Raw genomic sequence first — 15,646 nt, 5'->3', positions numbered from 1 at the left:
CCTCACCTCTTTGATATCAATATATGGTCTATTTGGTTTGCTTCATTTGTACCTCATATTTTCCATGTCCCTTTGTACATATTTTTCCTTGTGAAACAGGTATTTACTGCATTCTTCTTGTCTGCAGAAACAAACTGCACAAACCTCATACCATTATTATTAGTTTCATCATGCAGACCTTTCTTAGCAAACACATTTCTGAACGCCTCTTCCTTTCTTAGTTTTGCATTATAGTCACCAAGAATTATTTTGGAAACATATCTGGGTATCCTGTCACACATCTTCTGTAGTTGATCATAGAAGATGTCCACAGTATTTTCATCTGATTCTTCTGTTGGTGCATATATATCCACAAAGGTCACATTGTGAAATTTGCCTGTCATACGCAGAGTACATATTCTTTCATTACATGGGGTGAAAGCAATAACTGATCTATGCATATCCTTGGAGACTATAAACCCAACTCCATACTCCCCTTGTCTTTTGTCTTTTTCTGAACAGTACACGGAGAATTTCTCCTCTTCACTTCCACCTGATATCCCGCAGTTCAACAACTCCCATTCTATACCTTAGTATCTCTTCTGCAATACTATTCATTGCTCCTGTTTGTAACAGGTACACATGTTCCATGCTCCAAATTTAAGCACCAATAAATACATATTCCTGTTTCCTAGCACAGTTTGTCTATATAGGGCAGTCTGGCATTTCTTGTTGAATTATTTGCAATAACAGATTTTTTACAAGCCAGGGGTATCAATCCTGCACTTAACCCCCAATCTGGAGGACCAGGGTTAGCTCCCCTAGAGGGGTTGATGACCTAGGCTGTAGAGTCACCCCTACCCTATGGTGTGGGACACACTCTGTCTGGCTCCACCGTCGAGACCACTCCAGCTTGGGTGACCCTGCCAGTAGCTACGCTATGGCTCTCAACCTCATCAAAGCACACAAACCATCCAGCCCAGCCCTGAAGGTGCCTACGATAAGGCAGTGGCACCTGGGAGGGTCATTCGCAAGTTATTTACAACAATTGTATTGTCTCTGAGCTTACTATTTGCATACACAGACACAACACCATGGTTAGAAGTTTCCTTATACCATGCATATTCAATATGTCTGTAGTAACCTGTTTCTCAATGGACTAGACAGTGTTCACATACTGTACACACCTGAATAATCCACACATTTCTTCCCGAATTTAAGGGTGAAAAACCGGGTTCCACAGATTATTCAAAACGAGGTTGGTACTGCTCTGCCTCCAACAATAGATCCCATTATACTATTGCATTATTGTGGCCTCAGTCTGTGACACATCAGTAGCATGTTAGAAGTGAAGGACTATCAACTTCTTCAAACTTGTTAATTATGGCTACAAGTTCTCATTTGTCACTTGTACACTGCTAAAGAAAAACTGAAAATTATTGAAGAAGCTGAGAACATTGGAAACTGTGCAGTGGGAAGAAAGTACAACATGAGTGAGAGTTGTATTCATGTTTGGCAAAAAAACAAAACGTTGCTTCAAGAAACTAAGGGTAATTGCAGGCATTTTGCAACAAAAAGTGAAGCATCCGGACCTCAAAAAAAGGCTCTGTAGATGAGAAGCGGCAATATGGATGCGCAGTGATGAGTGAAATTTGCCAACTTAAATCCAAAGAACGAAGCATTACCAGCTTCAAAATTAGCCAGAGCTGGCTATCAAGATTATTCAACTGAAATAGATTAGGATTCCGGAGGAAAACTACCATCACTCAACAGCTTCCAGGCAATTACGGGGGAAAAAATGGTGCATTTTCATCGTTACGTGATAAATCTGCGATGCTAACAGTCCTGTATATTATCACAAACTGGTAATGCAGATCAAACGCCAGTCTATTTTGAGATGTCGCTTGACAACATTGTGAACACGAGAGGAGAATCCAACATCATGATATGAACTGGTGGCAGTGAGAGGCAAGGGTGTACAGTGATGTTGTGTGTAATTGGAGATGGACTAAAGCTACCACCTTATGCAATATTTAAAAGGAAACTATTCTGAAAACACCACTGAAAGGCATATTAGTGAGAGTGAATCTAAAAGGGTCGATGGACAATGACCTTGTGATTGACTGGGTGACGCACGCTTGGCAATCTCGCCCTCATGCGTTACTGAATTCCCGTAACACGTTGGTCTTGGACAGCTTCCATGGACATACAACTAAGGAAGTGCAAGACAAATTATGATACAAAAAGGGAAAACTGAATTAGTCATTATCCCTGGAGGCCTAACATCCATCCTACAACCACTAGATGTGTGTATAAACCAGCCATTCAAAGCTGCACTTAAACAGCGATACACACAATAGATGGCTGATGAAAACCACAAGTTCACACCGAGTGAAAACATCAAACGCCTGGATTTGTCCCAGATTTGTGAGTGGGTGAAACATGCATAGGACTCCATTCAGCAACCACTGGTGGAAAAATCCTTCAAAAAATGTGGTATCACAAATTTACTGTATGAAATAGTGGACAACACTCTATGGGAAGATGATGACAACAACAATTATTCTCCCACTAGTGATGATTACGAAAGTAATGATGAACAGAGAGGTAAGGGAGCATATGTAGACTAAAATATTTTATTGCACATATGCTATTAACATTAAACTCTTAAACATGGTAATTCGCATTTCTTTTTGTTGCTACTGTAGCTAGGCCTACAGTAGGCTGGCAGGGATAATGTTACCCGGCTGGCCGCCCGGATAATAGGCCAGCCGGCAGGCCTGCTGACTGGCCAGCTATACACTGCTGAATAAGTTGCGTATTAATAATTTATCAACCTGTCCAACAGCAGGTGAAGATTATGACACATTTCTTCAAACTAGTTGATATTATACGTAATTTTGAACACATAATCATTATTCCAGAACTTTTTTTAGGGTATGTGGATAATTTGAGGGTGCGGATTATTCAAATATATAAGGTACACAATACATTGCATCTCACTTCTGCAACAAATGACGATAATGAAACCCTTTTTCCCTACGGCACTGTACATTTACACTGTGTGTGACTTAGCTTGCATATTTTCAGTGCTCACATTTCCTTCGCTACTGGAATATTTTTGGCCTTCGCCGTTTATCTCACTGGATCACTGGGCATCCTCTGGAATAAAAAATGTCTTATCAACTAGTACCTGCAGAAGATGTGGTAACTCCACTACTTGACAAAGTTGGCATGTTACTTCAGGCTGATGTTGACTTGGTACCAACCGGGGAACAGAAACCTTTGAATGGAATTTACTCACCATGCAAATTGAATTATTGGAAGTGGAGTGCGCATACCCATAGAGATAAGTACATGACAATAAATCAGCACATGGCTGGCAAGGACGCCTAATGACTGAGCACCAAAAAAATGGTTCAAATGGCTCTGAGCACTATGGGACTTAACTTCTGAGGTCATCAGTCCTCTAGAACTTAGAACTACTTAAACCTAACTAACCTAAGGACATCACACACATCCATGCCTGAGGCAGGATTCGAACCTGCGACCGCAGCGGTCACGCAGTTCCTGACTGTAGCACCTAGAACTGCTTGGCCACGACTGAGCACATGTCAACTCTCAGCACAAGTGTTAGGCTATGGCCACTGCAGTCTAACTCCAAGGAGCACTGCCCACTTCGCTCATTGCCACTCATAAGTATATACTGACTTCAGCAGGTCTGCTGATACGATGCGATGTGTGCACCCTTCAAGGCAGGCTCCTAAACTACTCCTCTGTTCTACCCATGCCATTTCACTTGCTTCCTTCGGGACATCTGCTGGAAGGGATACTAAAATAACATTCTTGGGCCTACGTCTTTGTCCATTATTATATATTTTTACGTCTTTGTCCATTGCTATATACTTTTAAGTTGAAATGAATACCAATTTTGAATCTATTATTTAATACCTTCATTTTAATTTTTCAACTGTAAAACTGTTCTGACTTTGGAAAGTATTTTGTAAGAAGCTAGTTACAGTATTAGTTATGATGCCACCTCTTAGTTTGCTAAGGTGAAACCAGGCTCTTCTTTGCTATATGGCATTCATCATTTTTCATTGCCAGTACCTATTATGACTTTCCAGAATGAGATTTTCACTCCGCAGAGCAGTGCCTGGCAGATTAAAACTGTGTGCCTGCCGGACTGAGACCCAAACTCAGGACTTTTGCCTTTCACAGACAAGTGCTCTATCATCAGAGCTACCCAAGCATGATTCTTGCTCCATCCTCACAGCTTTACTTCTGATGGCCCCTCATCTCCTACCTTCCAGACTTCACAGAAGCTCTCCTGTGAACCTTGCAGAACTAGCACTCCTCGAAGAAAGGATATTGTGGAAACATGGCTTAGCCACAGCCTGAGGGTTGTTTCCTGAATGAGATTTTCACTCTGCAGGTGAGTGTGAGCTGATGTAAAACTTGCTGGCAGATTAAAACTGTGTACTGGGCCAAGACTCGAAATTGGGACCTTTGCCTTTCGCGGACAAGTGCTCTAAGGTAGAGAGCATTTGTCTCTATGGTAGAGAACTTGCTCACAAAAGCAAAGGTCCCAAGTTCGAGTCTCAGTCTGGCAGACAGTTTTAGTCTGCCAGGAAGTTTCTATTATAACTTTGTTTCTGTTCTCAGTATTGAAATTTTCAAACATTTGCATAGTAGGCTTCAAAGTAAACCTATACTGTTCACCAGCTTTTCCAGTTTGTAGCACAGTTTTTTTTATTACAGTTTATTCCTTTTTCTGTGTCTGCAGTGGTTTTAGCCAGTTTGTAACCCTGCACCCCTGTACGCCTGCTACTGTTGAATTTCTTCTGGGTCCTTGCTTGTTGTTCACTTCCTGCTGTGTGTATTTTTGCTTTCTGTGGAGGTTACATCCAGCAACTTATTTACATTTGTATTTGGTTTGTTCTGAATGATGGATTTTGTTTCACTGACACTACTATGACTTTTAATCTGCTCGTGAGGAAGTGCAAGTGCCCAAGCAGGCACAGGTACTTGTGCTCAAGATCTGTAGATTGTTAAGCTCTGTCCTACACTGAAGAAAAACCATTTGTGTCATTACCTCAGATAAATTTGCTTTGAAAACTTATGTCCTCAAACTTCATGTAGAATTGGACAGGCTTTTCTTGTTAATTTTATTGAAATACAGTGTATATTTTCAAACAGTGAGTGCTGTGAGAAATGTATTTTACACTGTAGCATGGATTGTAGTCTACTTTTGTGCCTCAAACAATTTTATACGTTGGGCCCCTCGCAGTTTTTATTGAATATTAATAACATTACAGACATTACTAACAGTAACCTCAGACTTTTTGCAGGTGACATGGCTACCTACCAGGGATATTCAATATTGATTTACACTTTATTTTTTCTCATCATTCGTAGTGCACCATTTGAGTCTCATTACAGTTGCAGGTATGAAGTATTTTTGTCTAACCATAGGTGGCAGGAAAAATCACTACAAGTGTAATCCATCCACTGCAAAGCCCTTTCCCCAACTACTGTTATTACATGAGTGAACAACATGGGGTATTATCACAAGGACAGTGCTGGACTACATGTTTTCTGTAGACGTAGGGTGTAAAAACTAAGGATATTCACAGACAATTGGTGGCAGTTTGTGGAGAGTGTGCACCATCAAGATAAGTGCTCTTGCAACATGACAACACTCCTCCCACATGAGTTGAAAAACTATGGCTGCCATTGCTGAAATGGGGCTCCAAGTACTGTCACACCAATTGTATTTGACTGATCTGGCCCCTTTTGATTACCACCTTTTTGGGGCTTTGAAGAGACATCTGCACAGACATCAGTCACAGACTTCCTGGAACTTTGAGCAGCTGTCCTGAACTTGGTGCAACAGACTCCAAAAAAGTGGTTTGAGGAAGGCCTACATAAGTTAAAGTGGCCAAGTTAGAAGGATATGGTGGGTGTGGAAGTACCTGGAACCTCATTTTAGCAATGGTACCTGTGGTTTTTCAACTCATACAGAAGCGATTTTCATGATGGTTCACAGTCTCCATACACTACCACCAACTGTCTGAGAATATCCTCAGAGTATACACCCTCCTCCCATAGAAACCACGGCATCTAGTGCTGTCCTTCACGGCCAAACCTCATGCTATTTTCTCAATAATGATAGCAGCTGGAAAAATGGGCTGTACTGTGCAGGGACTACATCTACTGACGCTGTATATAATGTGTGTGAGCATGGATCAGCCACTGGCATCTTGTTCCAGGACCATGTTTGTAGTTTATGAGTGTGGTCTTAGTCTGTGTTGCTATGATTTATGACCAACATTACACGAGATAACCTGATGGTGCCCTACCTGGCTGAAACATGTCATTTTTGAGACAATAACTACCGTTCTGCAATCTAGGACTGTCTTTTAATACGATTATTAATGCTACTGCTTGGCATGCCACCTGCAGTTAGACCAAAGTACTGCATACTAGCAACTGTAATGATGAGTCAAGTAGTGCACCATGAATGATGGGAAAAATAAAGTGTAAATCAATATGGAACACCTTTTATATAATGAAATACTTTAAAAGTGGTGCAAAGATTGGCAACATGCAGAAACATAAAATTGTGAATTTTACAAAACTAAAAAATGTAGTATCCTATGATTACAGTATCAATGAGTCATAACTGTATCAGTCAACTCATATAAATAACCAAGTGTAATAATTTGTAGGGATATTAAATTAAATAATTACATAAGGTAAAGCAGGTGGTAGACTTTGGTTCATCAGTGGAAAACTAAGACTACAGAGTAGTCTATGAAATCTCATGAGTTTTTATAACATAAAGCAGCAAGTACAGATATGCAGAATCTGTGACAGTCAATTCCCAACTAGTGTCACATGGGATTTTGCATTTCATGGCTCGCTCCTCTTAAGTTAGTACTGGTGGCACTATACCCCTTTAGGACTTGAAATTTGCACAGCTCCTGTGCAGTGCCTACACAGTTCTCGTATAGCTGTTTGTAATTAATAACAGAAACTAGCTAATTACTTGACTTCAGCATTCGTTACTTGGAATTTCATTTCTAAATTTTCCTAAAAAGCTGAGTTCAATACACATGTCTCTACAAAAGGAAGCATTGTTACCTATCTTGCAGTAGTAGCCTAGAGCAGACAGGTGTTGGTCACTTGTAACACCTAGAGGTCATGCAGAGACCTTCTGCGCACAACAATTTTTCACTCTGTACTGGAATGTATACTTTACTTTCATTCTGACATCATTCAGACATTTACTTACTTCCATGATTTGGAGTTGGGCAAAGGAGAAAATTCTGTATAAAACACTTTTGATTCAATGTAAGCACTCATCTGTCTAACTTTGTTAACAATTTTTTATCTTTTACTATACACTCCTTTTCGATAAACTTCACTTCACCCAAGTGTCACAATAGTTAAGACATTGGATGCATACTTGGGAGGATGGCAGTTCAAATCCCCCTTCCACCACCCAGATTAAGGTTTGCCACTGTTACGTTAATTGTTTCATGCAAATACTGGGTTGATTCCTTTGAAAAGGTTATAGCCAGTTTCATTCCCTGGGTCGAGCTTATGCTCTGCTGATAATGATCTTGTCATCAGCAGAATGTTAAACTCTCCATTCTCCTTTCTTGCTTCTTTGAACTTTAAATCTTCACATCATTGCTACTGCAAATTATTTTATGTTTCTGCCTTCATTCATGTAACAGTTTTCACTTATTGCAGTTCCATTCACTCATTTTTTAATAATTTAATTTTTGCTTTTTACAGTGTTTCCACTGTACATGTAATGTACAGCATAATTTTGTAACATTTCACTCTGTCAGTATTTTAGATACTTTTCACTGCCTCAAGACATTTGAAATCTGACTGATTACAGAATAATTATCACTGCTAGTTTGGTTCTTTGCATGTTAAATGTCAAAATTCATTTTCAGGGACATACACTTACAGAAATATGAGTCCTTCTCCATTTTCTTCATGTTAGGATGCCCATCTCTGAGTGGTGATCTTGGCCTCAGTGACATCCATTTCCATCCAGGCTTACGAGTTCTTGACAAAAAATGGAGCACCTGTTCTTCAGGTGTTTTAAATGTATTTTCAGAGGCATAGTTGTATTCACAGTAAACCCTGAAAATCAAAGTATGGTCTTCATTACAGAAACACCAAACTGGATTGTGAACATAAAAGGTCTAAGAACACACTGTCAATTCATTACATTAATTAGAACCATCATACAAAAGACATCTTATCAGTAATTACCATTCTGGATGCACTCGCCAGTTGTTCCCTTTGAAAAATTCTGTAACTGTAACAGAAGAAAGTTTTGTCAGTTAGAGTGAAAACTACTCTATATCAATGTAATTTGCTTCTGATAGTGTTTAAAACAGTGCCATTAAAAGTTATTTAGATATATACAACAACAACATCTTTCATAATTTTACAATATGGTAATCTACTAACTGTTACTGGGAGTCTCAGCACTAATGAATAAAATGTATAATGGTCTGGATGATAGCTAAAGAGATTAACAATGGCAGGTCAGCATTTTATACAACTTAATGTATTCCTAACTGCTGCATGCACCTTGTATAAAAGGCACATAAAGATTTGTATTTGTTTAAGTCAGTTTTAAGTGGGTTTAACGACACAAGTTAAACATCATTAAAATGTACTGGTGCCCATTACCTTTCAGAACATATTGTACCAAAACAATTAATGAACTCTTTAATGAGAGTGTTATCTTCATTGCACAACACAAAGAATGGGTGAGATACTGAGATCACTGTAAACATTAACAGCATACTCTGTTGCTGCAAACCTATTACAGCTCTGACAGCAGTTATTGATTAGTAGGATAATAATTGGCAACTTTTACACGTGTTGTAATGAACATAAGTAATTATAAATTAATAAATACATAAGCCACTTAAAAACTAACAGCAGTAATGGTGTCTACTAGACACTGTCATATACACAACATTCTCAAATGCAGCAACATACCCCCATAACAAACCCATAGATGAAGGAAAACAAAGGAAATGAAACAGTAAATGAGTACACATTCTCTGCAATGGATCTCTATTCTGTGACCTAACAGAACTGTCAAATGACCCAAATCTATAAACACAGGTATGTGCACACATACACACATATGTGCACACACATGCACATGTACAAACGCATGTGGGTGTGCATGCACATGTTCAAACAGCCCCTCCCCTCCCCCCCCCCCCCCCACACACACATACACACACACACCAACACACAAACACAAAACACAGCAAGCCACAATAACCTCAGCATGTGTAGACAAGGTCTGTATATAAAATTCTGACTGTTTCCAAATTTGTGAATACTTTTCTTAAAAACTGCAATTTTTGAATTCTATATGTACAGACAATAATGAGCAATTTTCCTATAATAGAAAGAAAACTAAAAAAAACACAGATGATGCTGTAACTTCAACAAAGATGTCTGGATAAAAAGAAGACCAAATTATGTTTGCTCATGGCAAAATCTGTCCAAAAACAAAATTATTTGCAAGTAAGAACGGGCACAAGAGTGCATTTCAACCTCAAGATGAAAAAAAATAGTTTTATTTTAAATATTTCAATTCACTAAATAGTCTGAGATCATTTATTGTGGAAACTCAACCTATGGGGATAATATTTTCTGACTAAAGAAATTTGTTAAAACATTTAGATTTCATGTTCAATCAAGAATATCATGGAGAAACCACCTCAAAAATTCCCTCCACTTTGATCGCACCCTTCCTATCACAATGACCTTCAAATATTTGAATTTTTCCAAGCCCTATGTATCAGTAAACTAATACTGGAGAATCAAATCTTGATGGCAAAGGCATCCTAAAACCAGTTCTGCTCCTTCCTCAAGATAATGTCAGTATTCAGTCCCAACTAACATCTTCCAAATTGAAACCCTTGCCTTCCAACACCTGTAAGACCACTTTCGATAGCATCTCCAAAAGGTTTCCAACTTACTGATAGCCTGCTCCCAATTTGGAGTACCTGTGCCCAATTATATTAATCTTATCCTGGTGTGAAGAAACCTTGGGCAACAGAAGAAATACTTCAACTGAATGATGAAAGAATGAAGAGGAAAAAGGTTCAGCAAAAGACAAGAATATAGCAAAATAAGTCATATAGAAATGAAATAAATTGGAAGTACAGCAAACCCAAAGCAAAATGGAAAAAACATGAAGAAATTAAAAAAGAAACAGCTGTCAGAACAACAGATTCAGCATATAGAAAAGTCAGAACATTCTTTGCTGAAATTAAAAGTAAAGGCATGAACATTATGAATGCAAAAGGGATTGCACAGTTAAACACAAGGACAGGGCAGGTGGATGGAAAGAGCACACTGAAGGCCTGTATAAGGAGGAAGAAATGGCTGATGACATGATAGAAGAAGAAGTGAGAGTCAATGTGGAAGGTATAGGGGACCCAGTATTAGAGTTTAACATAGCTCTGGAAGATGTGAGATCAAATAAGGTAGAAAACATAGGTAACATTCCTTTGCAGTTTCTAAAATCATTGGGAAAGGGGGGGTGGGGGGGGGGGAGGTGGAGTGCCAACCAAGTGACTATTCAAGCTGGCTTGTTGAGTCTATGTATCTGGTGACATGCCATCAGACATTCAGAAAAATATCATCCACACAATCTCAAAGATGGCTTAAAGTTGTTGACAAGAATAATCTACAGAAGACTAGAAAAAAATGAGGATTTGTTAGTTGACAATCAGATTGACTTCAGGAAAGTTAAAGACATCAGGAGGCAGTTTTGACATGTGCTTGATAATGCAAGCTAGATTTCAGAAAAACCAAGACATATTCATAGAATCTGTTGATCTATAAAAAGCATTTAACAATGTAAAATGATGGAAAATGTTAACTATTCTCAGAAAAATAGGTGTAAATTATGGGAAAGATGGAATGTAACAAAATCATGAAAAGGAAATTTGCTACTCACCATATAATCACCACAGTTGATGAAAGCCTTAATGGCCGAAAGCTTTGTGAGAATCTTTTTGCTGAGCCTATCTGTGACTCAGCATCTCTGCCATATGGTGAGTAGCAACTTTCCTTTTCCAGATACTGTTACATTCCATCCTGGATTTTCCATTGTTTGATAGGGAAAGATGGGTAATACACAATATGTATGAAACCAACAGAGAACTATGAGAATTATTTTGTCCATTTTGTTTACAGAACACTGCAGCTGCCTTCATAAGCCACAAGTAGGAAATATGGCAGCCAGCCACAAGCATTTTTTAATGATTTATTGTACCATTACTAGTTTTGGGCCTGCGCACATCATCAGATAGAAGTGTTGACTTCTTTGCAAGATTTAATTTTATGTAAAGGAGGGCTTTCCATGAAGACACAAATGTAAACCCTGCAAAGAAGACAACGCTACCACTTGATGATGGGCTTGGGCCCAAAACTAGTAATGGTACAATAAAATAAGTTCAGGAAACCTGGCTGTAATATTTCGTACAGTGTAATAATAAGAATGGAAGGCCAAGAATGAAGTGCTCAGATTAAAAAAGGTGTAAGGCAGGGATGCAGCTTTTCTCCACTGCTGATCAGTCTATATGTTGAAGAAGCAATGACAGAAATAAAAGAAATGTTCAGGAGTAAGATTAAAATTCAGTGTGAAAGAATGTCAATAATACAGTTCACTGATGACATTGCTATTCTCAGTGAAAGTGAGGGAGAACTACAGGACATGTCAAATGGAATAAATAACTCAATGAGTACAAATACAGGACCTGCTGAATTGAATAAATAATCTAATGAGTACAGAATATAGAATGAGAGTGAACTGAAGAATGACAACAGTAATTAGAAGTGGCAGAAATGAGATTAGTGATGAACTTAACACCAAAACTGGCAACCAAGAAACAGACAAAGTGAATGAATTCTGCTACCTTGGAAGCAAAATAATACATAACAGACAAAGTAATCTGCAGAATCTGCAGGGAAAGGAATGTATGAATAACACTGAAAAGTAGTAGGGACAGTGTCATAGAACATGTGTTGAGACATCAGGGAATAACTTCCATGGTACTATAGGGAGCTCTAGGAAAAATCAGACACTGGAGTAAGTCCAAAAATGGAGGTTGTTGGGTGTAAGTGCTACTCTAAGACGAAGAGGTTTGCACAGAAGAGGAAGGTAAGCGGGCGACATCAAACCAGCCACGAAACAGATGACCTAAAACAAAACTCCTGTGAACCCCTTCATTAATCCCTCATAGTTCCCTGCCCTGCTCACTATTACTACCTGATCCTATTTAACTGAATTCTTTCATGAAGAAAAGTTCACAATCATCTTTTCATTCACTGCACATTACTTGAAAAATTGGTGACATAGTGTAATCCTTACTTTTCCTGTATATGAGAACCAACTACTTAGCAACAATACTTACTTTTTTATAACAATATCAACACTCATAGTTTTGTTGATCATTGGAAAAGAATGCTGCATATTTCCTATTGCTGCTCATGCTTGAGAACCCTGTCCAACTCGAAGAGAGGACCTCTGTGACTTCCCCAGTGTTGCATCCCAGCAAAACCATTTAGAATCAGCCTTCAGTTTAAAATCTTTATATTCTTCTATGAGCATTACTTGGCTTGACTGTTCTACTTTTTTCATAAATAATATCAGTGTCAAAACAGAGAGAAATAATAGTTTTTATTTTTTATGAAATGATGCCTGAATGATAACACAAAAGATATGCGTTGGCACCGTATGAACACAGACTTTGACTCATTTATTTTACAATGAGTCCTTGTTCTGAGAACCAACGGCATTGTAAACATATAATATGAAGTACCTCTATCTCTGTTATAGACTTCACATATCTGAAATGTCGGTTACACAATAATTTCGCGACTGTTAAAAGTCTCCAGCCTTGCTACAGTGTCTACTTTAGGATCACATACTGCAGCCATAGTAACTTAACTGTTACCATGTCCATTAGCATCTGTGTTTGTAAGCGTGAAATTCAATACGCATCTGCAAAAGACTGAAGGGCCATGATAAATTACTTGGGCACCTGCTCAATTGTTCATACTAATAGCAATATTATCAATAGGTTTAAATATTGTAAGGCATGAACACCTTCTCCTATAATAATACAGCATCACGAGTCTGTGTCAATGCTGCTGCAAGTGCGTCTTAAGAGAAACATCACTTATATAGCTCTTCCTTATCTAACTACAGTGTAGCTTAAGCAACCTACCAGAAGTGGATTTTAGCCCAGCAGAGCTCAAGTAAGCCACACTGTGGTTACATAAGGAAGTGCTATATAAGCGACTTTTCTCTTAAGACGGCATCAGTCATTGAGCAGTCACACTTGCAGCAGCATTGACACAGACTAGTGATGCCACGTTATTATGGGAGGAGAAGGCATTCATGCCTTACAGTACATAAAGCTATTGATAATATTGCTATTAGTTCGAAGATTGAGTAGGTGCCCCAGTGATTTTGCATGGCCCTTCAGTCTTCTGCGGATGAGTATTGCTATTAGTACGAAGAATGCAGTAGGTGCCCAAGTGATTTTGCGTGGCCTCTGTGCATAATGCACTGCAGTACTTAAGAAAAGGCATTAAAGAAGGAGCTCCTGCTAAAGTAAGCTCCTCCTAAAGTAGACACTTTAGCAGAGCTTGAGGCTTTAAGCAGTCGAGAAATTATTCAGGGTGTATACGTGGATGAGGAAAAAAAATTCCCGGATTTCCTGGTTAAAAATACACTTTCTCCCAGATGAAAATACACTTTTTCCGTGTTAAGTAACAGTATACCTTTCCTTGGGACTGTAAGACTTATTAATCGTTTCAATGGTTGTGGTTTTATACACCGGCATAGAATTTCCCGGCACTTTAAATAACGAAACTCAGGGGAAAAAAAATTTTGGAAAGATGTATACTGCATATTTTCATATTATGAAAGTATAAATACGAATTCCACCAAACACAGCATGTTACTTTTCGAAGGATTGAAATCGAGATTGTGATGCACTTTTGTAAGCCAGTTGTAGCTCGTGTCAAGCCATCTCGCTAGCCAATGACAGCAGATATTTGGAGCATAGGACATGTGATGTAGTCAGCCAATAGCGACATCACTGTTAAGCAGCACGAACACACAAATAGGAAAAGGTAATGGTTTAAATTAATATACATAGTGTTGCAACAAGAAAAGAAAAGCTTTCATGTATAATGTTGGATTAATAATGTGTATGTCTGTCTATTGTTGACAAAGGCCTTAACGGCTGAAAGATATAATTATTAGATCTTTTTGTTGTGCCTATCTGCGACTCAACATTTCTGTTACATGGTGAGTAGCAACTTCCCTTCTCATAATATTGATACATTCCATCCTGGATTTTCCATTGTTTAATTAAAGGAACATTATGATCAAGAGTGTCACTGGATACAGTTGCTTCAATTAAAACAACTCATATCCCCTTTTGCTTCTATAAAATATTTTTATATGTTGTGCCAAATGCAAGTTGGGTGATGTGTAACTTTTCCTTTTCCAATGGCCAATTTTTTCTGAGTTTTGCAGTAATTCAACTAACTCAAAATTAATCACTCTAGGGTTTTAATATGTGCAGAGGAGAAAGATGGATCTGTAATTTTGGGGATCAAGTAGATATTTTCTTGGTTTATGTATTGTTATAATTTTGCTTGTCCTTTGTATTCCAGGTATCTTGGAAGGAAAACTGTGATTACTGAATAGTTTTAATAACCATACTTTCACCCATGGCTCAAATTATTTTTGTCATCTAATGCACATATATCCAGAACTGCTCCATTTCTGTTCTTGAACTTCTTAATAGCCTCAATGAATTCTTCCAATGTAAAAGACTTTGGAAACATACTAAGTTGTCATTTATTCTCTTTTATGAAACCTATTTTTTTGTGTGTGGTATCAATATGCAGATTTTTCTCTTTTTAGGAGGCATGAACATATGACCAGAAGCTACCTTAGAGTGTGATGGGTCTTTATTTGGATGGTCTCTATGGTGTCTTAATTAACCCCACATCTTTTGGTTTTGTCTTCCCATAACAATATAAAGAAACATAGAAATTAAATACACAAATACTCACACAAAACATTTTTTCACATGCAGCATTGCTAGATTACAAATTTTATATTAAGAAATAGAGTTTACGAAGAACAGATTATGAAATGATTAAAAAAGACTTACGATTTACAGGTCGCAGTTTCAACTCCTGTTCACCTTTCACTTCATACATCCCATAACCTTCTGGAATGGCAAGACCAAGAGAGAATGGAGTTCCTTCTATTGGATTATAAAAATATTTATGTCTTCTAGTAGTGACACGCCTCTGCAAAAGCAAAGTGCCAACTAACAGTGTAAACTAACACAGAGCTTTAGATTTATTTTTAAAGAAATATAATGTTCTGAAATAATAATTACATTGACATTAAACGGTTTGCAGCTATTTGTTCTTCATTAAACTTCTGTTGCAAAAACTCACTCCACATTTTGGTATGCAGCTGCATGGAGTGTTTAGCAACTGTGCTTCATTTTATGCAATGGTTTATGAGTATACCCAAAATTTCATTGGTACAGTCTGTTAC

At 38.1% G+C, this 15,646-nt stretch overlaps 1 protein-coding gene across 1 annotated transcript in view; it reads right to left on the bottom strand.

The window, feature by feature from the left end:
* The window catches only part of LOC126187970 (voltage-dependent calcium channel subunit alpha-2/delta-3), an 865,148-nt gene that overhangs the window by 171,883 nt on the left and 677,619 nt on the right, over nucleotides 1-15,646 (bottom strand). Inside the window, exons 16-18 of the mRNA XM_049929356.1 lie at nucleotides 15,249-15,390; nucleotides 8,278-8,323; nucleotides 7,967-8,145 (exon numbers count right to left, since the gene is read on the bottom strand). Of these exons, the coding sequence (XP_049785313.1) occupies nucleotides 7,967-8,145; nucleotides 8,278-8,323; nucleotides 15,249-15,390 (367 nt within the window). The remainder of the gene's footprint in view (nucleotides 1-7,966; nucleotides 8,146-8,277; nucleotides 8,324-15,248; nucleotides 15,391-15,646) is intronic.

This window comes from Schistocerca cancellata, chromosome 5 (assembly GCF_023864275.1).
Source record: "Schistocerca cancellata isolate TAMUIC-IGC-003103 chromosome 5, iqSchCanc2.1, whole genome shotgun sequence".
Classification (NCBI taxonomy): Eukaryota; Metazoa; Arthropoda; class Insecta; order Orthoptera; family Acrididae; genus Schistocerca; species Schistocerca cancellata.
This window is presented reverse-complemented; position numbering and strand designations above follow the sequence as displayed.